This window comes from Epinephelus moara, chromosome 6, assembly GCF_006386435.1.
Source record: "Epinephelus moara isolate mb chromosome 6, YSFRI_EMoa_1.0, whole genome shotgun sequence".
In the NCBI taxonomy this organism is placed as follows: domain Eukaryota; kingdom Metazoa; phylum Chordata; class Actinopteri; order Perciformes; family Serranidae; genus Epinephelus; species Epinephelus moara.
The window spans coordinates 26,903,682-26,929,517 of NC_065511.1; the positions used below are offsets into that span (position 1 = coordinate 26,903,682).

General features: G+C 41.7%; 1 protein-coding gene across 1 annotated transcript in view; it reads right to left on the bottom strand.

Annotated features, from left to right (window-relative positions):
* grik3 (glutamate ionotropic receptor kainate type subunit 3) overlaps positions 1 to 17,649 on the bottom strand; it is a 128,980-nt gene extending 111,331 nt beyond the window's left edge. The window contains exon 1 of the mRNA XM_050046087.1: positions 16,363 to 17,649. Within this exon, the coding sequence (XP_049902044.1) occupies positions 16,363 to 16,477 (115 nt within the window). The 5' untranslated portion in view covers positions 16,478 to 17,649. The remainder of the gene's footprint in view (positions 1 to 16,362) is intronic.
* Positions 17,650 to 25,836: the final 8,187 nt, after the last annotated feature.

The following is a 25,836-nucleotide window of genomic DNA, read 5'->3' on the forward strand; positions in this document are numbered from 1 at the left end:
ACAAGTCTCCTCTGGCACTGTAAAGTCTATCACCCTGTACAAGGCTGACACTGAGTCCTATTTCATTTGAGAGCTGTGACACTATAATCTCTATCAAAGAAACACCAAGGAAAAAGTCATATTTTGTACTAGAAGTCTAGTCAACATATAACAGGTGAAATCTCTGAACCTGTAATAGGCAGATAAAGCAAATGTGCCATTGTACATAGAAAGAAGATTACACAAAGCCAGAAGAGCGAGAAAAAGCCAGTGCAAAAGTGAGCCGCTGAAGACCGTCCTTTTTCTTTTGACGTGAGGAAATAAGAATAAGAAATATAAAACAAGGAAAACAAAACAACAGACACTTGTGAGTGATTTTAGCCAAAGCTTGACAACAGGAAAAAGCCTATTTGGTGAGCAAAAACTGTGGACATGATAAAGCCTGTGGCTGCAGTCACCACATCTTCGGTAGAAAATAAGATAAAAGCTGGCATGCAGTTAAATGCAATTGCACACATCACAGACAGCGGGCAAGTTATTCTACAAAACACGGGGCTCGTCTTTTACATTTGAAGCTTTACCCTGTAGATGCTGTGGGTGCCTTAAACATTGGGGAATGGCTTCTAGGAGCCAAAACAGCAGAGAGATGTCATTTCATGTGACTTGGTTGAGTGAAAAGCAGCTGCTGTGTTGAGTGACTGCAGGTCATCCCAACTATCTGGTGAGAGGAAAAGCCTTACAGTTATGTGTGGACATGTCAGACCTGCTGTGCCTTTTACCAGAGGCAGAAAGAAGGATCGTTACTTTAAGACAAGACACAGGTGTCTTTCCGTTCCAGACTTTTGCAAAAGAAGACATTAAAAGCATGCTTTGACTCATATGTAACAGGACAGTGATGGACCTGGGACTAAACACATCCCTGTGTGCCTGGATCCTGGACTTTCTGACTTCCAGAACTCCTGAGGTCAAGGTGGGCATCACACATCCAAACCTCTCCTTCTCAAGATAGGTAACCTCCCCCACCCCTGCACCAAGGCTTAGGCTAGAATCTCTAAAACAGAGACATTTGAAAACGCCTGAGTTGCATTTTAGTCTGGACAGGCGGGAACAAAGACTTGGCAATAATAGCGCAGATGTCAACGTTCGCTTCCCAGTTGGGTTTTATCAGTCACAACGTGTTCAGCCCAAACATTATAGCTAGGTCTGCATACCTTTTGCTATTTCATCCGTCTTGTGTGGGTACTTATTTCCGGTACCACTCTGATATGTCGCTGTATTTGCTTTGCAACGCCTCCCAGTCTCTTTCAGCCGCCTCATGTTCTACTGTCAGTAACTGTTCCACCTTTTTGTTGATCCAAGCAAGAAAATCTCTGGCCTTACTTTTTTCCATTCATGTAGTGTTTTCTGTAACCAAGCAACCAACTGTGGAGTAGACAATCAGCTTTCTGTTTAAGTCACCATGTGCATGCCTAGTGATAGTAAATGGTCGTGCGATGTGCATTTTCAGGGGTGTTAGTATGGATGGAGATTACTTCTGAAACTGTGGAGATTGTGTCCCTTGTAAAATTAAAACATATTAGTGTGGATGTGGTCATAGTCCCCTGCTACACTCCTTGTACATGCTCGAGTGTGGTCAGGAACAGCTCCAGCTCCATCGTCAAGTGCGCTGATGACTCAGTGGTGAAAGGCTGGATTAGCAACAATGAAGAGAAGGCCGACCTAGAACAGGTGGCAAACCTATCACTATGGCGAGAGGCCAACAGCTTCTTACTGAAGATCAGCAAAAAGCAAGTCGAACTCTGTCCTCTGTATATTTTTGGCCCTGTCTAACACAATATCCTCCTCTGAGCACAGCCCTGTACATTTGCATATTGCGCTCTGGTGTGTACAAAATGTCATTATTTAGCTTGCCTTAGAATGGTGACGTATGTACAGTTTTACACATACTCATACTTTTTTACTTGAATTTTTATCCTTGATATTATCTTTTTCCACACTAATCCTTTAGCACAGCCTTATGTGTGTTTATGTGTCAAAAAGACCTTAGATTTCTTGAGTCCAAGAGCACATTTCAGGTCCTAACTCACAACTGCAAGTTCTATAGACTTGCTTAATGTCAGCCAGGGTGTTACAGGTTGGTTGCAATGGTACAGGCAGTAGCCTTTAAGAAACTTTAAGAAATTCAAGTGTCCCCAGAGGCTGATGCCAGGACATAAAAATAATTAAGACAGTCTATGATTTGATGAGTTCCACACCTTAGGTGTTTCACCCACATAAGCTATATGAATCAATAACCTGGGCCGGAGCCCTCGGAGTGCTTCGTTCTGACTGCTTTAACTTTCAATCATGTCTACCAACTCAATGATTATAAATGCCACGATGGCAATTCTTTTCCAATTGCCTTACAAAAAAAAAGACATTACACTGGGCCCATTTGCAGCTTCTGGTGCTGGCAGACAGAGAGAGGGAGAAAGAAGAACCAGTCCTAGGCATAAATGTTGTCCTGCATTTCTGCAGCCGCCGAGTCAGTTCAACCTTGTATGCATACCATTCTATTATGCATTATTAAAACACGACATCTGTAGTGGACTTTTCTTTTTCTTTTCATTGTACATTGTGACCAAGAGATAATTTTCATGCCTCAAAGAGGTGGCACAGTCTAAGAGTTGTTGACTGAACACTATGCATTGAATTTCTGGAAGAGCAATACAGTGTTGTCATGCTAGTAACTCGAATCTCCCTGATGGATGACATTTCTATGACACATCCCTTTCATATGGAAACATTTCAAGTGTCTACATTCTGAGAGGCAACAGGAACAGTCTAGCATCGCATGACGTATTCTTTGACATGAAAATAAGATGGCAGCACCCCGGACACTGAGGCAGAATGGGGGACAATTATGAAGCACCGTGCAATCAAGGGGGTCCCTGTCAGGCTGAGCGGGGTCTGATGAGCCACTGTGTCACTCCGGAGCTCCAGGGCTCCACAGCTAATCAACCACCAAGGAGGGGCTTGAGGGGCGCGATCACTCAAGCCCTCCATCACCACGCGGGGAGGAAGGCAATCACCAGCCCATTTCCATGTGCTGTTATTCCCACCCCCCACCTCCGACTCTCAAATCAAGGTGCACAGATGACCAGGGAAGCACTGGATAGAGCCAAAGGTGACTGGTGGGTGCAATCAAATGAAGTGCGAAAAGAAAAGGAAAAGTAAGAAAAAAAACTTGGCTGTGCAAGTGGTCTGTTCAAGCCATTTAATATCTTTAAATAATCATAAATGGATTGGAAACATGAGGGGAACAGACTGAATGAGGCTCAATTGCTTTCCAACCAGCAGCACATAAGATCCCTGTGATTGGACATGCAAATTGAAATGTAAGTCTTGTAATACAGTGCGTTGGGGAGACAGAAGGGGTACGGGTCAGGAAAGGTGAGAGGAGGGAGTTCTCGCTTTACCCTGGCAAGGGATTAACACAATGAGCATATGTTAGCAGAGTCACATCTTCAGTCTGGTAAGAAAAGAGGAAGAGCAAGTGAATGAAACCCAAACAAAAGCTTATCTTTCACCCTCTTAAGAGAACACGACTTCAAATAAATGGTTATTTCTTTTCCAAGGAAGGGAAGATGGGTAATAGAAGAAGGAGACAAGACATGGGGATGAGGGGGCTCCTCTTCTATCACCATGATACGTATAATGTGAAACAAAAATGAATTAATAAACAGACAAAAGTCTGACAGCCCGGCAGCTTGATAGCGCACTGACTTCACAGATGCATCACAGCACGTAATTGGAGGTAATACCTCCTTCTGTCCTCTGTTTTAAGTTTGACAGTGGCTTGAGAGGCTCCCCACACTAATAGGCTCCACTCAGAAAAGCACATAGACACATGCCAGGCTCATACTGTCATCTCATACTGTCCTCCAGTGCTTAGACGGAATATTGACAGAGGTATTGGATCCATCTGGGCTCGGGTCAGCCACCATTGCAGGCTGGAAATCCAGCTCACGAACCCTGCTGATTGTCCCTTGGCCTCCTAAAGGCTCTGATAGAGAGGAAAAAAGATCATATTCCTCCATTTTAAAGTCATCCCTCCTTCTTGTTGGGTTAAACCTTTGATTTTCCACCATGCTGGGTACAAGAGACATATGCACATCTAACAAAGGCAATGTACAATTCTTACAATATCTCTATAATGCTGGAGTCTGTATCAAACTAGGTCTCTACTTTAATTTTGCATTAGGGCTGAAAGAAAACAAGTAGCTTTATCATTGATTAACATGTTGACTTATTTTGGGCTGCAACTACTGATTATTTTATCATTCATAATGGGTCTATTATTTTCTTGATAGTCTGGACTATGAGATGTCAGAGAGCAGTGAAAATATAATTAAGTATAATTTCACAAAGCCAAAAAATAGACAGTTGAGATATTGGGGGAAGTTTATTTTTGCTTCAAGAAATTAAATCCAATGTAATGTCGCCAGTTCATTTTCTGACTAATCAAATCAAATAAGTGTTTCAGCTTTAGATTTTTTTTTGACAAATTGGTTACTTCATGTATAAAGAGCTATGATAAATGTCAGGTTGTCAGTGATAAGATGTGTAGTGACTAACGAACCAAACTACAGAAGTAAGAATGTACCAATTAACTGGCCGAACATCGGTATCGGCCAATATCCTCCTAGCTGATTGCCATCGGCCTATCAGCAAATAAGATGACGTTCACTAATGGCAGTGGCCGATTTTATTCTGTTGTGTCACATCAGTTTTGTGCAGGCTAAAAAGCAGGGCTCGAAACTAACGGCATCACGCTATCTGGGGACAATCGCAAACACGTTTGGGACAAACAGAGATCTTTGACGAGATGAAAGGACATAGTCAACTCACTATCAACATGTCAGGGGACGTACCCTATTGCTTTCCTGATAATGCTACATTGTGAACCACACATCCATTTTGAAATTGGCAGGAGGAGAGTTAGCTGTTAGCAGCTAGTGGCTGCAACTAACAGTTTATGAAGGTTGCGCAGTTATTTTATGATATGTTCAAGGTCTACTTGAAGGTAAATTCTAACGTTATCATGATATGTTAAAATACAATCCTGTAAAATGTGGTTTTTGACAAGAAACTTGAATTTATACAGTGTTTTGAAGGAAAAACTTGTAGATGTTTTCACAGCAATAAAATAACAGATATTAGAGAATTAGGATATTTTCATTTAATTTCATTTTTTAAATTTCTTTCGCTCATGTCCATGCGCAGCAATTAACGTCACAATCAGAACAACTCTAATACATATTCCATGACCGAAAAGAAGCAGGGAGAAGAAAACAATATGTATATACATATATATATATGTAATATACATATAGCAAAAAGGCTTCTGAGGCATTTTATGCCCAAGTGCTCATTCAAAGGTAGTATAATGAAGGACTGAATGACTTTAAAATAGTTCATTTTTTTAACATAATGAAGATTTCTTTGTCTCCCTGGCACAAAAGAGAAAATAAATAACAACAAAAACAACATATACAATAAAACATCAGTATCAGCTAAACAGTGGCATCGGGTTCTGCCCAGAATTTCACAACTGGTGCATCCCTACAAAAGAGTATTGAATTTATGATGATATGAACGATAATACCAATGACACTGTAGCAATCAGTTGTGTTTTTACTGAATTAATGACTTAAAAATAGATTTTCTGTTGACTGAATAATCGATTATTTGACTGATCATTTCAACCCTTTCTTAAATTGCTTCATTAAGAGATTGCTCACTTGCACTGCGGACTGTAGGGCTGTGTTCTCCAGTACTACAGTTCTACAATAGGAACGGTCCTAACCACATTTGAAGTAATTACCCCTCTGGCAGACAGCCGATCCATATGTGAACAGTGCAGAGGGAGGCTGAGCAGGACATTAAGTGCACATTAATTCTGTGATGCCAGCATGATGCCAATTATTTTAAATGTGGTCAATGTTCTGATGGTTATAAATTTCTCCAACTACCAATCAGGCTAACAAAAGCTCCTTGGTATAAATGGAGAATGCAGTGGAAAAAGGCACATGTAGAGGAAAGGCATGATTAGCAATGTGGTTGTTCGAACAGAAGTAACAGGAAATTTGTACTGTGAAGTGGATTTGAATTAAAAGCTGCATTGTATGTGCACAGTAGAAATGTTATCGAGAGGTATAATGGCGTCATGATGGTTATAGATGTCCATATTTGCCACCATTAGAACCCTTGCTCCCACTTACATACAGTTTGTGACATTTCTAATTGACCTTTCAAGACATTTAGAATATTGACATTTCTCAACCCTGTGTTGCACTCTACATTATTTTTCCATAGATTAGTAAGTCTACACATGTAATTACAGTAAAGAATTATTTTACTTTCTCATGTTTGGACTCACAGTTGCTTTGTTTTCCATTTTGGTGTCACCTAAAATTACATGTAACGTCTATCACAAGAGATAAGGCTCAAGTTTTGCAAACACACACACTCTACCACAGTTTATTAATAAAGACACTAAATATCCTGCATGTTAAAAATAACAGCAACTCTATTTTTAAAGACAGCAGATTATATTTATGTTGTTTTATGGCATCTCTGACTAAAATGGGAGGCAAGACGGACATGCATTGTTTGCTTTACCAATGAAAATAATCAGCCTAATACACTGCAGATGTCTCATTAAATTTGCATACGATTATTGCAGCATTACTTCAATTGATCCTTTTCATCAAACCAGATAATACTTGCTGATTGCAGATTATTTTGGCGCGGGCAAATTTCATGGTGTTATTTTCACTCTTGGTGAAAAGCAATTAGGAGCGTAGCTTGTATTCTGCCAGGTTTTATACAGAAATTAGCCAGCTTTCACAAATTTAACTCTCCTTTATTTCTCTGGATGAGGAGAAACACAACGTTGGGGTTGAGGGGTTAAAAAGGGGGGATTATAAATGGAGTTGCATTTTCTTTTTGTCCCTTTTTTGAATTTTGATCAGGTGATGTGGGGAATGCTATGGAGGAAAGGGAAAAGGAGGGAGTGAAAAGCACACATACCCCCACAATATATAAGCCTGTTGTATAAATATCAAAGATATACTGTATTTAACGGTTAAAGGCATTAAAATGGTTGCTTATAAATTATAAGAAACTATTTTAATAAGTTTAAATTAAAGGTGACTGCAGTGACAAAACAACAAACTGATCACTGAGAGAACATAAAAACACTTGAGGCTTGGAAACATGATTTAGGAACAAAACAATCAGAGGCCTAATTTTCTATTAACTCTGCAATAACTGATTTGATAAAAAAAAAAAAAAAAAGAAATTCTGGTTAGATGAATAATCACACGCCATAATCTCCACCAATCATAGTCTACTTTGCCAACTACGTGAGCTGTGGTTACTATGACAGCCATCCCTAATCCTCAAACATCATCCGAACCTGCAGGACAGTTAACTTACTGCATTCCCTGGCTTTACATTAAAGACCCTAATTCATACAAGCATCACTAATAGCTTTACTAAAATGTACCGCCAGCCTCAAACCGCCCACAATCTCCTCTCCCTCCTCTCGCCTTGCCTGTCAATGATAATCTCTGTCTTGTTCCATATATCTGAGGCTGGTCACATGCAGACAAGCTGTCCTCAGATGAGTCACGGGGGAACGTTTTGCGGTTAACCGCACTGCTCTCCGGGGGCGACCTGGACAGTAGATCGGCAGCCGGTAAAACATTCGCTGAGACAGGAGAGACCATCCCAGATCGTCTTGCCTGCACACACAGTGCGAGTGCTGAGTGAAATCTTATGGGGATTGGCTGTGTTAACTAAATTGACATTGGCTTTCAACCTCCTGGCTATCCATCAGTGGAGGGATGAGCACAGGGGCTAGAGAGGTAACCCCCAAGTCTTATGCACTTCCTGCGGTCGTCCTCACATTTGTTACCGCCGGGATAAGTAGAGACGGAGAGGAGGAGGGGAAAAAAAAGATGTGTGAGGTAGAATGTGGAGGAAAGGATCTCTGTTTCCCCCCTCCCTGATATTTTTGGTGATAGTCATTCATTTGTAGTGGTTTTGGCCTGAAGAGGTTTGTCTTATCTGTTCCTTCTCTTCCTCTCCAGGGGGAAAATAGAGGGTGAGTCTTCTCTAGCCTACTCTCTCACAGTTGATTAGTAACTCCTGCTCTACCCCTACGCTCCAGGGATTCTATGCCAGCTCTCCTTATACATCCCCTTGTCATGCACATACTCACACTTCCCCTCTTTCTCTCTCCCCGTCTCTCCTAAACACACACACTCATGAGCACACATCTCCCTACAGTCATGGGACAGCAATTCTGAGGGAATCACACAACCAAGACCTGACATTTATAACAATGAGAGCTTGATTAAAAGGGCAGAATGAAACAGTGTCATCCTCCATTCATTGTCCTTAGCCCAAGTTAAATAGGATTTAAACCTGTGCATTGCTGCTGATACCTCCACTGTCAATCCCTGATTGCTTTAAAGCAGTGAGAAGAAAAGGTCCTGTTATTGTAATGCAGGTGCGTAACAGTATGCTACCGCGATGTCAGAGGTGACCAAGTTTACACAGAGCGTCTGGGAATAGATAAGGACGACGCTAACGCAGGGAGGGAGAGCAAAGCTAATGCTGCTCCGGTGAATGCCATGGTGTTTGAAAGGCACAGGAATAAAGCTTAGTTTTATCTGGCTTGGGGCAACACACAAAAGGCGCCAGCATTGCAACGTGGCGGGTTTTAAAATTGGGATCAAAAGGTTCAAGCTAATTAACAAGCTAAATAAGAGTCCCCTAGCTTCATCTATGTAACCACCCTCGCTCTTTCTCCCTCCCCTCTGTCTCTTCTGCTGCAGCTCTCCGTGCGCCCATGCCGCCGTGTGTGTGCGCGCGCCTCTTGCCAGCATATACAGTGTGTCTGGAAAAGTGAAGACAAATTGCTCCCCGTGCTGAAATGCAAAAAAATAATCACCAAATTACCTCCAACAAGATCACTCTAATTAACTATGTTATATTGCTAGCATGACCCTGAGAGCGAAATGCCCCTTGATCAAGCATTGTTCAAACTGTTTTGATGTTATTCGACTTTTTCCAGCCGAGCCCCGAGGAGGGCTGAGATGGGAGAGTCAAATAGAAAGGACAAGGGCACATAATAAAGACAAATGGCTAGAGCATGAAATTTGATTCATTGCCTTGGTATAGAAACATTCACAGGGAAATGGCCAACATTGACATGCCATGAATTTCAAAACGCTGTCAAATCCAAAAAAAGCACACGTCCTGCTATAATGACATTGAGTCCCTGAGGGGCCTGCAGGGGGACTCGGGCAGATTGTGGACCAGATCAATCAGGCTGTTGTTTCTGACGGACGTTTCCATGTGGAGCTGTGTGCTGGTGTTTAAAGGGTCACTTCACCCAAATGACAAAAAAAATCTTACTCTAATATTCTCGAGTCAGGATGAATGAGGACACCATTATCTGTATCTGTTCAACCAACGAAACTATCTGCATCTGTACTTAAATGGGCGGGGTTTAACCCGGAAGTGGGCGGGGATTAACCAGGAAGTTGTTATTTTCAGTTGTTAAATTCACATTTTGACCCTAAAATTTATATATCTTGATCAAAAGTTGCTGTGAATATTTTTTTTATTGAAAAAATATTTACAGATAAGCCTCACAGTTCAGCTGCAGATCTTTGATTTCAGCAGTAACAAGAGATTAAACACAGCTACTCATTTAGGGCTGACAATATATCATATTACGATAACAATATCATTGCGATATCTACAGAATATTTGAAAATAATAATATAAATAATAATGCTATCAGTCAAATTCATCTTTAACTTTGTTTATTGTGTGTTTTGTCTCTTTATTTGGTGAATTAATTACACTCAAAATCTGTGTGTAAGCAGGTGTAGTGAAAGACAAAGTGAGACTGGCTTAACTTGACTTAAGAGGCGCTGGATTATTGACACGATATCATAAGTGTATTATAAATATAATATCAATATTCATTCTTTTTAATATCACGGTTATTGTCAATGCCGCTGTATCATGACACCCCGATACCCAAATGAGATTTTTACTTCGTCATGAGTTTGGTTTATTTTATTATCAGTACCCAATACTCATTTCATCCAAGCATCCAGCTCAGTTCTCGTACTGAGCCATGCAGAAATTTTTGTTCTATTGCCTCAGGTGTTGAGATATCCTTTGTCTTTTGGAATATATTTTAGGATTTTTCTTTCACTGTTCTAAAAACGTCTCCATGGCCTTTACCTCAACTATCTGACCTCAGCTCTCCAACCAACAAGCCAGCACTACAATTTCTTCTCAGAACAATCTCAAGTGGTTTCTTACTTGTTACTGTCGTTTACCTCTTGGCTTTTAATTAAGTTCTGTTCTGTGTATTTCATTATAGTTTCATCCTTTCCCTTTGCTACTTTCATCAGATGTTTCCTGTATTGATTTTATAACCTTATTATTTTGCCTGTTGTAATGACCTCTGCCAAGAAGGTAATGTTTTCAGTTTGGTGTGTTGTTTTTTTCTTTTTGTCTATCAGCATGATTATGGAAAAACTACCGACGTGATTTTTGTGAGACTTTGTGGGAGGGTGCAGCACGGCCTGAGGAGGAGCGGTGTGGATCCGAATCACAGGGCGGGATACACAGATTATTTTTCACTTTCTTTAACATTGGGCATTTGGCCTTTGCTGAGGTCTGCGCTCTCTGAGCACCTTTCTAGTTTACTTATTGTTTTGGTCTCACTGCATTCTCTTATTTGAATCCTGTGAAGCACTTTGTTGGCCTTGTGCTAAAAAGATTGTATTGTCTATGTATAAGATTTCTGCTACATCCCAATACAGAGGTGGCAAAAGGAGTTTTGCTCTTGGTGCTCATAGCATTGAAAAATGGCATTTTAAGAAAATCTAATAGCATTGTGCCGTGTAGAAACAATGTCCAGGTTACTCTGGATAATCACTGTTTTTGTTGGTACTTCTTTTTGCAAAGAAATAGTCCCTGTGAAAACTGTTTAAAGTGTGATATAATGATTATCTAGAGTAAAACTAAAATGGCTGACGTGTAAATTCTCAATGCTGTGAGCCTCACAAACAAAATGCCATTCACCTGCATTGACCTAGGGTGGAAGTAGACACAATAGAGGCGATATCTCAACACCAAAGCATATGAAACCAAAACTATCTGCATGGGTTTAGCGCCACAGATCAATGAGAAGGAACGTTTTGTAATCTGGGCACACTGACCCTTTAAGCTCCTGCTCCATCCCCAAATAGTTACAAATAACAACCGATGAAACACTGTCTGCAAAATATCTCCCATCTTTATGACAGCAAAGTGATGTCCTCATGTTTTGAATGAAAAAGATGAAATGTATAGCCATAAGGAACTCGGCCCTTTATTTATTTCAATCGGCATCAGAAGCATATGCTTGCAGCAGACCTTTCACTGCAGAGCACCCACTTTGTAGTACGATATGAAAACACCATCTGGTGTGTTAGCAGCGGCTAGGCTAAGTTAGCTGGGGCTAGATGAGGCCCTGCTGTGTCACAGGATTATCTTACTGGTTGGTAGATCCGCTCTATTAGCCTCTAGTGGCTTGGATTATTGGATGATCATTATTATGTGTGACTGAACAAGAAGCTAAGTACCTGCACTTCCTTGACGCAGTTAAGTCTTGTTAGTGTTAGTGATCGGACATATTATGAGCACATTTTCATGAGCATTACACATTTATTAAACCTTGTCTCAGACGTGGAGCACACTGTTTATTTAATGCATTTTGACTTGGACTCAAACAGTGCGTTTAATACATGTTGACTGGCTTTACCGTCTTAAAAACAGGCGCTGCGCTCCGGAAAAGACAGACTATAGCTCGCCTGGAGCACATATTTGTTTGTGGAAGTAGAATGTGCCTTTCTAACGCGTCTAAACAGGATCACAGGCGAGTACAGAAGACAGCGCGTTCAGAGACGGGCCCTCTGCTCAACAAAACGAACATCTGCCGTTTCTCATCAGCGAGATTGAAGCTAATGACGAGCCGCGAGTGTGCTGACAGAGAGAATGGAATTGGATTGTGTACAAGAGGCCCAGTGAGACCAGACATATGTTTGGGAAAATGTTGTGGATGGAGTATGGCTTTATATAGAGTGTGTGTGTGTCCATGTGTGTGTGTGTGTGTGGAAGGTAAGATACAGATGCCCAAGACTGGGAGAGGCGGAAAAGAGGCCCCTGCTATTTCTTCTGCAGTTCATTTATCCGTCCATGTTTATACAAGTGGATGAAGAGGGAGTGTGTAAGCGCAGGTAAAACAACCGTTGTATTCCTCCCCCTTCAATCTCTGCTTTCGCGAACAGATAATGGAATTACACATCAAAGAAGCTTCTCCCTGTATCCAATTCTTCTGTGACCTCTACCAGCCTTTGTTCATATTCACCACGACAACTCCCCAGCCCCAAGCCTCCACCAGCAGGCTTCTCCCTGCTTCCTCTCTCTGTCTAGGGAGAGATTAAATTTAGATGAAAATGAAATATTCATTTCCACTCAGCAACTGATGGCCATCTTAATTTGATACAACTTTTGATGCAACATCTCCCCATTGTTCTTTTTCATCACCAAACACTTTTTTTTCATGTCCTTCTCCTCCCTCTCTTTGCCTGCCATACCATCCTCCTGTGGGTAATTCTCTATACAAGCAGCCCTTTGGGTTTGACTTTGTTAAAAGCAGAATTGCAAAGTACCATTACAGCTTTTCGCGGTCTCTTGAAATATGTCTGAGTCATTTCAGATGAGACATTTGCACAAACCCCGGCGAGGAGGATCTCGGGGAGCATGCGAGTGGAGAGTGCACTCTCTCTATAGCTCGCTTGAAGAGTTAATCACATGAAAACTTCTCAGTCTCTCTCCGCCGCTGGTGCGGGGATAAAGACAAGCCTCTGAAGTGGCTCTGTGTTTGCAGACTTCAGCCAAAGTGGTGACCACAAACCCGATTTATCCCACTGAAGCTTATGAGTGGTCACACTGCATACAGCTTCGAGTGCCGCACATTTGTCTGCTTACATTTAAATGTTCGGGCTGTTTCACACACAATAATTAAGTCTGCAGTCATGGCTGCCCAAAGCATTTTAGGGGAGGCTGAATGAAAAATGCATGTGACCAGGTGTTGTCGGGGCAGAGCGAGGAGCTAAGGAAATGAAATCAACATGAAATCATGAGGGAAATTGATTAACTGGCACTGATTAAGTGCTTTAAGTATTAGGTAGATAAAGTAATTGATTATTCAATAAATCCCTGTCAGGCAGTGAATAACCTCACCGAGAGAGAAAAGAGACAACAAATGATGAATTAGTTTCATCAATCCACAGCTGAAAGAGACAGTGTACAATAATCTGTCATTACTGTACGCCTTATCAATCGATGTACACCGTGAATACATTTTCAACTGATCAGAACTGGGCAATCCCCGTCTGATGGAGAAGAAAGCAATGCATGTGTGGAAATAAATCAATTGTGCAGATAGAATGCTGCACACTGAGGTTACAGAACAAAGCAATGAAAAGCAACAGTCATATTCAACGAAATAATCAGTGCTGTGCGTCTTATTCCATGCTGGCAAACGTACAAATTATCTACAGACACATGCTAGCTTCTGAGAGAAAAATTACACCCTCCAGCACTTTGGTCTTTATTATAACAACATTGCATTATCTACCGAAATGGTTCCTAGATGAGATGAGAGGTTGCAAAACATGTCAGTATGGAGGGAAATTTACGAAAGGCAGGCAGAGGGAGACTAAAGAGAAGCACAGCGTGTAAGTGGACAAATACAGGAGGAGCAGTCTTTTATTTCCTCCAACAAATAGACGCTGCAGAACGAGACAGAGCGACCATCTGGCCTCAACTTAGAGCAGTGCACTGTAAAAGCACTAAAATCAATGGCAACAACTCTACCTTGGATGCCCACCATTACCCAGATGGTGTGCTTGGAGAAACTGCACAGGCCACCTAACCAGGAGCAGACACAGACACAGACAGAGAGCACCATGCTCAAATACCACCGCCCACCTCGATGATTTTCACTGGTTTGTTTGTGTTGGTAACCAGTGCTGAGGAGCAACGTTGGCCGCCGTGCGCTGACTAAAAGATAGCCCTGTGTTGGTTTTCGCAGGGCGGCTGTGACACAGAGCGCACGCACACTTGCACACCAAGTACCAAATTTAAAAAATAAGGGGGGGTGGACAAAAAGGTCCACTACACACCCACTCAAAAAGGCGCTCATCCTTAAACGAGTCAACAGACTGTGAACGTCCTCGCACAGAAAACACCACCAGTATGTGTGCAATAATACACATAGTGCATATTTTATGCACACCCTCCAGCTTATCCACTAATAAAACAGATAAAATTGTATGAATGCAATTATGTGAAATATTGCTACGTATTTCTTGTTATTTCCACCCAGGCCTATTTTTTAAGTGGACAAAATGGATGCACACGTGGACGTTGTATGCTTTTAAAGATCATATGAAAACATGAGCTTTTACAATTTTTTTTTTCTTTTGGCATTGAGGCAAATTCAGCAACCTTCTCTCGCACGTCCCCTCTCCTCAGCTTGTCAAAATACAATCTTAGGAACACACAAGGAAAAAAAACCCAAACACAAACTGCTCCTGCACCGCGAGCAATGATAGATTCTATAAAAAGCAATAGTGCGACTGTAGCACATTTCAAGGTAAATTTGTCTCAGCACTTTGACATTTTTAAAAACAAAGCCTGTCAAGTCTATTTCAGGTCTTCATTTGAGTTGCTGCCACAGTTAAAACACGGGGAAAAAAAATGTTCCTTTGACCAAATGATTTCAGTTCACATCAGTAGAAAGAGAGATTTAAGGGATTTATGCGCTTTCTGAGACATCACCAAAGTCCATACGCGGCGATGTCAGAGGAGTCATGGCTCTTCAGAGTGCAGCAGTCAATCACAGGGACATCCTGGGCCTGCCCGACAGCTGCTTATGATGCTCAGCACCAAACGCTCCTCTACAGTCTTACACTTTATTCTCTTTCTGTTGAATCTCCCCCTTATTTCATTTGCATTAAATACAAAGAAGGCTTGACAGCGTTCACTCAGGTTTATAGAGCTGTAAAATGCAGCTATACTTCACCCTGTTAAAGTCTAATAACTTTAATTTGAATAAATGTAGCTCAGTGACCTCCCACTGAGCCTGACAGGAATTGTATTGCAGAACCAGAGTGGTGATTTGCAGGTATGCCACACTTAAGACAGCTGCTTTGGAAAGGCCATTTACCACTGTTAGAGAGCTGAAATATAGAATATGCAATTTTATAACATTTCCATCATTTCTACCTCCAAGACAAAATAAAAATCTCCATGTTATAAGATGCTCTCACTGCCTGCCTGCCTGCCTGCCTGCACCCCAGCTCTTGTAGTGCTATGTTAATGTGGGCCAATGCCATTTTTTGAGTAATTGTCCTGCATGGCACTCCGCCAAATGTCAAAAACGATTTGCCTCGTGACAAAAACCGTATTGATCTTCATTCTGCTCCTGTCTCTTGGCGGCGCAAAATGTTTCATCGCATCGCCAGGCTCCGAATGACAATTCTCACATTGTTCCTCAGTGAGTGATTGGGAAAAAGACAAGGGCTGCACAGAGAGCTGCTTCTGCTTTTTGTCTCACATGTGTGTGTGTGTGTGTGTGTGTGTGTGCGAGAGAGATATCAGGAGGGAGGACTCTGTATTTAACTTTGATTGTGTGTGCACTTTGTTTATAATATAAGATCAAACTTATCCATCATGAATAAATTATTGTTTGAAACTTTCCCATGCTGTATTTTTTAATTTGACACTGTAGCTTTTAATTTAGCAGACTGTCCTTAAATGCTAAAACTTGGTCCCAGAAGGCATGGCAATGAGCCTGATTTTAGCTGGTGACTCAACATGCTGGCTGCAGAAAATGGAACAGACAAAGCAGAGTGCATAGAGGTCACACTAACCCACTATATTTCATCGCATGCTCTCTGAGTGGAGAAGGCATCCTCAATTTTACAGGCAATCGTTTGCGATAATGCTCTGCTCTCTTGTTGCTCACTGCTTGCCCCTATTTTAAGTCAAATGAAAATCCACACACGACCCGAGTGAGGCGAGTAAATGGAGAGGACTGCTCATTTACTCCAAAAACTCCCCGCTGCCGCTGCGAACGCACGGGCGAGGACCCGCACCGTGACGAGCGCGGATAGGGAGCAACTTTCAAGGTTATAATACAAACGTGTGTGTGTGCGCGTGTGTGTGTTGATGTAAATGTGGACAACTTACCTATTCGAATAACATGAGGCATCCCGTTAGAGTAGTGAATCCAAAAGAGACATGCAATCAGCGATGTCCAGTATTCCCAAATCGCACTCCGGGGAGACAGCCAAGTATTTCGCATTGTTGTAAAGTCGCGGGATCCACTTTTTAAAATTCCAAAGACGACTCAGAATTGCTCATCAAAACTGAATTCGACGGAGCATATATGGATTTGGGTGTCTGCGACAAATTTGCGCTCATTGTACTTGGTGCAACATTCTCTCAGGTTTTTTTATTCTTCCTGTTACTCACAAGTCTGAGAGCGGCTCGATCAGGATGAAGCCCCCCAGTCCCTCACAGGCGGATCAGTGATACACCTGCGAACGCAGGCTGCTACAATTAGCCTGCAGGAGTCTCTGTATCCCCTCCTACCGCCGATGCTATCTGTCTACTGGCAAGTGCCACGGCAACAGCCGAGCCGGACTCCCGCACCGCTGTGGAGGAGGAGAACTGCGCCTGCGGAACTTTGGGTCGCCTCGAACGATCCTGTCGCCCCGAAACACAAACACAGAAAAGCGTCACGCGATGAGTGCTCAGGGATATCAGCGCACTTCACACATTCAAAAAAGGCTTTCTGCAGTTTAATCACTCCAGTCCGCTCAATCCCAGTCGTGAAACAGTTCATATAACACAGAGGTACTTTGTGAAGGTGGGGAAGCCGCTCCGCTCCGCGACGCTCCCCTCCAGTTGCGCACGGTGATGGCACGAGGCTGGTTATTGAAGAAGGTCCAAATGTGTTCAAAAAGGCTCTTTGTTACACAGTGTGCGTTAAAAAAAGCTTGTAGTTTGTGCTGGATGGAAAGGCAGTGCAGAAAGCCGTGCATCTGCGTGCGTCTGACGACCCTCCTTGCACGGTGCCACTAGAGGCACGCGTCGTTACGCATACTTGTCAACTATGTCCAAGAAGTATTTTATGAAGGTGAGAGGGATCCGAATAATGACCCGGTTCTCTACTTTACCACTTGTTGTGTACACATGCAGCATATCTGTTAAATTCATATTTTATATAAGGTGATAGGGTTTGTGTGATTTTAAATGTGATGGAGATGCCGATTTTTTTCTTATTTATTACACTGAGATGGAAATTGCATTTTGTTTTTCTTCGCCTCAAGCAAGAAAGAAAGGAAATCCCCGTCTGCCTGCTTGTGAACAGTGGGATAAATTATTAGCACGAGGGAAATAAGTGTCAGCTGAGGATTGGGCCACTGACAAAGCAGGCTTCTTATCGCTGTTATTTGAATCATTCTGTCTGTGTCAATGAGTACATTAAACCCCCCGTAACTGCTTGGTGTCTATCTGGCCGTCCATTTTTCATGCCTTACAAAGAGCCGTCAAATCCAAGCTGCAGGTAGTCACACAGAGTGAGTGCTGCTCATGTCTGTCTCAGCACTGCAGTGGAGGAGGTAAAGCCTGGCTCAAAGTATTGGGTTACCTGTGTATGGTACAGATTGCAGTGGATGTATTATTCATTTAGCCTAAAACTGATAAGTGAAACTTGTAGCATCATCAGAAGGCTGGAATTAAGTTTGGAGAGATGAAAGCTGCACCCTCTAGGATTTATAACTCTTAAAAAACTTAATTTTAATCATGTTTTACATCTACTACATTTTTAATATGCAGATGGATAGATAGATAGATGGATTCATTTGGCATCACAAATAATGATAATAACAGTGGATATTTTAGATTTTGTATTCCTAATAAACCAACACCACAAATGGGATTTTTTTTTTTTTACTCTAATGATTTGCCGTTTTTAAGCATATTCTGAAAAATGCACTGCTACATTTCTTTGTGCTTAATAGAACACTGTTGATGAGATAGTGCTGCGGCTCATTGGTTTTATTTTTCTGTTTGGAATGGGGGAGAGGAATAAACTGTGCATCAGGGGGCATGCAAGCAAGAACAAGCCAGACTGACTGCCACTGCATATTCATGTCTCCCCGAGCAGATTTATCGCCTCTTGGCACAATGTAAGGACTATCAACGTGAGTTATGTGGCCCGGCTCTCGCATTATCGAGATTCATTGACTTGCTGCTCTTTCAAATACAAAATGTACACAGCTCTAGCAAACAAGACATTCTGGGTCTGTGGGTGCCCTCTATAGAGAGATGGCGGTCTGTGCTCTCAATCACCTGGGCTGATAACTGGAGGGAGTCAGACCCTGGAGCAGGAGAGTTCCCCCCACCGTGACACAGAGAGAGGAAAAGGGAAGCACGGGATGTAGTAGCTCGGTTAGATTTCTGCAGCTGGAGTCGCTGCTGAAGCAAACTGGGTTTGAGTCGTTTGTGTTTCTTACAGGAGTTGGCATTAAATCTTTATGTAGCCATCAGTTTTGTCTCCCCGTCACTCCTTGTCATTGTATGAAGTGCCATATGTTACAACGTCTCCTGCCATTACAAGAACTAGTAGAAATGCATTGTGGCAGCAGGAGGGAGTGGAGACAGGAGGATTATTAGAGGAGACGAGAACAGTGCTGGTGTCACCGCATACACGTCATCTCTGTTATGTTGCATACACCATCTGAAATCAGTGTACTCAGGTGACAGTACTAATACACCAATGTAAAAATAGTCCAATACAAGTAGAAGTCCTGCATCCAAAAGAAATACAGAAATTAGCTAAATGCACTTTGAAAATACTCATTCTGCATAATTCACCCATGGGTATTATCTTATTATATCACACATTATTTTATTAATTAATATTTTTACTGATGGAATAATGTGCAGTTGTCCAGTGGTTCCCAGTCTAGGGGTCGGCCCCCTCCAAAAAGGATCACACAATAAATTTAGGGGTTGTTGGATTATTAATAGGAGAGGAGCAGGACTAAAAAGTCTGTTATACAAATCAGTTTTCATTTTCAAATGTATGCAATTTTTGAAATATTTCACCATTTAAATCAAACTTTTTGACAAATTCAGAGGAGACATGTCTATTTGTTGGAAATGATAACAACTCATAGACATATAAACATAGACACTTGCCAAAACTAATAATATTGCTGTACCTATTACTCCCTGCAAACAGCAATTTGTTACACCACTCGTATATTACTTCTCTGTTGTACCCCATAAAATCAGTAATTGCGTATCTCCTGAAAATTTAGATGTGTGCCTCTGTGTGAATGTCAGGGTAATCGCTGGTAAGTGTAGCCAAGGCTAGATATCTTCTTTTTTACCTGGGGTTTTCAGTTCCCCATGACCAGTATTTTCCCAAAGCTCTGCCTGAAAGAGGGACGGTCATTCGTTGAGCAACATTTTCATCCACCAAGCTGAATTACTTCTTTGTAGCTGCAGCTGTCCATGACTAAAATCCAATTTTGGTTGTTTAGCCAGTGCAGGGCTGCAGCCACCATCCACGGAGGACTCACTTTTGGTCAGGTGTACTTCCTGGAGCTTCAAATTGTTGTGCTGTTGGTTGTAGTACCCGAGATGTTTCAGACCGGAGGTTTGAAGATGTATTTTTTGCAGTGGAAAGAGTTTTAGTCGGATTACCTGCAGCTGCAGTGTTCTTGTTATCTTTCCTGCCCACAAAATAAAAGTGATATTCTTAAATTGATATATTGGTATATTAGTGATATTTCCAGCCACTAAAGGCCCGTTTCCACCGCAGGAACTTCGGGGTAATTTTACAGGGCCAGGGCCGTTGGTGCGTGTCTCCACTGCAGGAACCACCCCCGAAGGACAGAGTTCCAGAACTTTTAGAGGGGCTAAACAAGTCCCTGCCTCGGGGTAGGTACTCAGAACGGCCCCGAAAAACTCCTGGCTGGGGCTTGGGGATTACTTGGTGCTGATTGGATATACTCAAGGCGGAATGTGACGTCAACAGAAAGCAGCAAAATAGCCGGCATTTTTAAAACTCAGCAGACGAGGGTTAGCTCGTTCATAGCTTCCACTGCCATGTAAACAAACTCAATAATCGGTCCGTGAAAAATTTTTTTTTTCCAGCGGATATCTTAGTTACAACATGATTGAGCTAGCAAAGCAGTTTTGTGTTGCTATGTGTGGTATTTATTCAGTTTTGGGAAATCACGATGTCTAGAAAGCATCAGTGGCTGCAGCTGACAGGGACAGCTAACAGCAGCAGCAAAGCTAACATCAGGACGTCATCTGTTAAAAGCCTCCCGTTGTCGGATACGACATGAAACTACTCCAGTTAGCTCAATCATGTTGTAACTAAGACATCCGCTGGAAAAAATATTTTTTTTACGGGCCACTTTGTGAGTTTAGTGAGTTATTACAGACACCGCTAACAGCGTCCCTAAGCCACTACATCGGCGACGGTCAAAATGGTCGTGCAACGATTACATCACATCCAGAGCCCGGTAACTTTACAGGAACCTTCCTCCTACTCCGCTCTCTCAGTGGAGACACTGCGGTTGAGAGGGCCGAGCGAGAGGACGTTCCTGTAGTAGTTCCTGCCCCCCAAATAGTACCAGGAACTTCTTCAGTGGAAACGGGCCTTAAGGTAAGCATTTCCAGCTAGCTTGCTGCTTTGTGACGTGCCTGCACGGCGCAACAATTTCAAAAATGAGTCGGCTGATGTGATGTATTTTGAGTGTTAACAAAAGTAATGTTGTGAGGAGTTGTTTGGTTTTGGGGTAACTGTAATATTGTAACTTAAATTTTATTAGTAATTAGTTACAGTACATCACTGGAAAAAGTAATGTTGCTGCCCAACACTTGAAGTAACCCTATTTGGATGAGATGGTGGAGATAACTCCAACACTGGCTGCTAGCTTGGTCAGCACGGTGCATTTACAGCTATGGTTTACTGAGATAATGTTTATCCCCATTTTAGCTTGCGAAAAGCGGCTCAAAATAATTTAAACAAAACGTAGTTACCAGAAAAACTGAATATCCTTAGAGGGTCTTTTAGTACAGCCAAACACAGCAAGATTTTTATAGGTGACCAAAACACAACTAGAGTTACATTTAACTTATATTAACTGAGACCACACTGAAAACAGCTACGGCTATGCTTACACTCTGTGAATCTGGGGTTACACCATGATTATGTTAATGTAACTTTGTCACTGTGGTTGTAACTTGTCAATGGACGGCACGCTCCTCTTACTCAAAGCGGCGACGCCCTTAATGATGCGTAACTTTAAGCCTTAAGAACATACAAACAGGTGAACTGTATAAAAATTCACCCCACCCCCACATACAGTTGTCATAAACGGGGAAATTTGCCTTTGAGACCAAAACCATTTTTGCACGAGGCTGTAAATTTGGGCATTTTAACATGAGGGTCTGTGGGGATTGACTCACTTCTGCAGCCAGCCTCAAGTGGTCATTACAGGAACTGCAGTTTTTGGCTTCATTTTTCAGTGCTGGAGGTTGCCGCTTGCATCTGACACTTATTCCCAGTTTAAGGGCATGAGCATCATACTTAAATTGGACGACCCATTGATATAAAACATGGTAGTATTTTGGTAAAGGTTTTTAAATTTTCTTCATATGATATTTGTGCAGAGCCATGTTGGTGCAGAAAAGAAGCACAGAAGTGTCAAGTGACTCTTACGGACACTGGGGTCCATTCATCCAGCCACTGCTAAAATAACTCAGCCCGGACTCCACTTTGAGTAAATTAAAAAGTCATTGCGGTTGACACTTTTTAAGCAGGTCACACATCCATACACGACAGCACAGTCAGCTCTATTTTTTCCCTGTGAAATGATTGCTGTTGCATTTACAAGCGGACGGCGATCAATGCCTCGTCTGGCAAGTTGGTCATAAGTAATGGCTCCAGAAACATCAAGTCTCCATTGTGAAGCTGGAGACATTCACAAGAGGTGTACTTAGTTGACTGGATTGATCAGCACATTTTGTTTAGTTTTTGAAGATTGTGAGAGAGGAGAAAGAGGACAATCAATTTCCACACAGGGTCTTTCACTGCTTGCTTACACACCTATGATTGGCTGGAGAAGATGTGCAATCCAAGATGTTAGATTGTTCATAATTATTTGGAAAAATTGCTGCACTTCGATTGAGCCTCAAAAATGAATCATGTGAAACATTTTCACCATTGATTTTGTTTGTCTCTTCAAGAGAAACATAAAGAACTCCAGTCACCAGACTGAACATAATGCTGAAGATCGAACGTCTCCCCTCAACAATGGGTCAATAGGAACTCATTTCTAAGTCTTAGTCTGTGCTTATAAATTAGATGCCTTTTTTCCCCAAGTCTTTTTGATTGCATTCACTTTTTTAGATGGTGAAGCTTTAGCTTTGTTAAAAGAAAAGATGATTGTTTCATCAAAAGGCCACAGAGTCAACTTTTCAAACTATGAGGGAGTCGTATTGATCTCTTCGGAAGAAAAGATAGCGACAAATCAAAAATAGGTTTGAAGGCATAGAAGTTTGATGTTTGGGAATAAATATTCCATATTTGGGTTTTCATTGTGAGTGGAATAAAGTCCACCTGCGATGTCTATTTCATATTTCTTCCCTTTGTGAAGGCCCTGTGTCTTCATAGAAATAAAACATTTCAAAAAGCTGTGTTCAAAGCACCTGTCCGCTGTCACCCAGGCACAGAGCAGCACCAAGACGCAATATCATATAGCTGCTGTTCATACATTGCTGCCATGACAGCGTCTGTGGAAACTCCATTACATCAGGTTGACAATGCCCATGCAGCTTTTGTGGGTACACAGATAATTAAATGTCGATTTACCCTCTTCAGCTGTACTGGGGCAATATAGCTGCTTTGCTGACAGATTGAACGCTTGCTACAGCCGCACGCTCTTATGATTCAAGGCAAGGTGCCATGTGCAGACAAGGTTATGAGGAATTGGCCCAATTCTGGCGCTGATTGCAACGTTTACTGGGGCTCTATACTGCTCTGGCTTGGAGTTAGAGACTGCTCAAGATGTATGTGCTGCTGCTGACGTATGTAGCGGTGGCGTGTCGGGGAGAGGGGAGACAATCACAACCCTGATCAGTCATCCAGACAGTCTGTGAGATGGGAAATGACTGCTAGCGGGGTTCAGCCACTGGTTATAGATGAGAAAGGCACAGAGTAATAATAGATTCCTGACCCAACCTGATTTATCAATTGAATTATTAGTGTTATCATCTTTATCATCCCCGTCATCCATCTTCAATAACCACTGGATGCCAGCTTAAAATTCTGAAGCAGTTGGTACACATATATAAAGAAAAATAAAAAATAAAGTCCCAGCTGCTGTTTCATGACCTTTAAATCAACACTTCTATATTTGGAGTTTAAGTCAATAGAAGCTTCTATAAAAAAACATGATGAATGTCGTGGTTACAAAGATGCTTATACGAGCCTGTCAAATAAAGAACAATTCCCCCGCTACGACAAATATCAGGTGGCGCAGCTCTCAAGTGACTGGTTCTTCATGTGTCAGTCGACCTTTAAGGTCAAGGAGGCGAACTCGGGAATTAAAATCACACTTGAACACTTCAGCTGGAGAACCTATAGAGTGCAATCAAGGAGTAATTAATTTTCTCCTAAAACTCTCTGTGATTATACTTGACCCCTGCGCGCACCGTATGCATCACCGGTCCTGACCTACACTCAGGCTGTCATCAGGACGTAGTCACAGCCGGGATGTTGTTTTTGTCCTGTGCGGAGGTCGTGTCATTTGCATAGTCATTGTCGCACTTTGGATATTTTGGTTCCTTAGATTGAGGGCAAGTTTTTGCTTTATTTCCTGAGCTCTCGGTGCTTCACACAACAGTATGCCACAGTTAAATATGTAGCATGTATTCAGAAGCTCTACACATTTACACCTGAAATAATGGACGCCGGGTTTTGACAGATCTGAGGGAAACAGCATTTTCCTACTATGCACCTTGGGCATGGAATAATCTGCAAAAAAGATCTAAAATAAGAAACTTTTATACCCAATGATGAATTTAAGGGCGTCATAAAGAACGTGGTGGTGGTGGCTTGTGGTTGTTCTTGAGGCCATTGTGTTAAATAATTGTTCCTCTGTTTTATGGTGAATTTTATATATTGTGCTGTATTTTAATATGATGTAATTTTGCACAACTGCTACCTATCTCAGTGGGACTTTTGTTAAAATGAAGGTAAAATAAATGAATAAAGTCCTGTTGTACATTCATTTATGATGAGTTTAAAAATTTTACTTTAGCCAATGGTTTCCAAGGTGTCCAGCGACGGGCTCCAGATTTCTCTTTAGTCATTAGCTCAAGGTCCACACAGGTAAAAATGTTCAGCGTCATACTTGTGTTTGGCCGTGTCGTCAAGCTAGTTTGCCGTCTCTGTCAAGTAGCTGTCTGTTGGTCACTCACTCTACAGCAGCAAACGGCACTTGAAAGTAAAAGCTCTGTGCGGGATATTCACTGTACTTCAAAATAAAGTGTGTTTTTTACAAACTTGACACATTCCCAAGTCACTTGAGGTCCATCGGGAATGGACTTGCGACCCAATTTTGGACCCTGACCCCCGAATTTAGAGCTGAGCAATATATTTATAATAAATGGATATCGTGATATGAGAGCAGATATCATGTTAGATTTTTACATCATAGTGTTTTATATCATCAGTGTTAAAGGCTGCATTTCTGTAAAGTTTAGTTTAGTTTATTTAGTTTATAAAGGACAATATGCACTTACATTAGTCATTCATAAGAATAAAAGATGTGTGCACCAGATTTAGCAGAGAAGCCAATTTCCATTTGTAGTCCTTAAAACACATTAAAACAATCAACACAATGAGACAAACAGACCTAAAATGCACCATGCCCGACAAAGACAAACATAGAACAATATACAATCATATAAATAATATAAAAACTTTAATCATATAAAAACATGAATACATATTACCTCAGCGACCATAAAATAAACCCTTAGTTAATGCGACAGTTAGAAAATATATGGAGTCCTTAGAGAAATTACAATTGTAAATACCAACGATGGTAATTTATGCGATACAGAAAAGTTACAGAGACATTTCTATAAAGCACTAATGGTACTACAAGACATCCGATTAAGAAATAAAATGAAGTTTACCCTAGATGTCTGCACATTAGATATACCCCATGTTTGCCCAGATAGAATTCGTAGACAGTGTCGCCAGGTTCAAGTTAATGCTGATAAGATTGGGTAGATAGTAGCCATTTTTTTTAGCTTCAAGACAAAAGCGATTATAACCAGGGATGTTTTTTTATGTTGGTAGGAAGCCTATTCCACTCCTTGATAGCGAGAGAAGGCGGTTTGTGCAAATGCCGAACTGCGCTGTGGGATATTACAGTCTCCTCTAGATGTAGACCTGAGACAGTGATAGAAAGTGATATCATTTTCTGAGCTTATCAAACTGTTCTAGCTGATCTATGATTTGCCTTTGCCCACTTGAAAGTCTTAGGGCTGCTGTGTAACTGTGCCTACTTAGGGCAACTAAAAAGTTAATCTTGAGTGCGTCGCTACAATGGACAACCA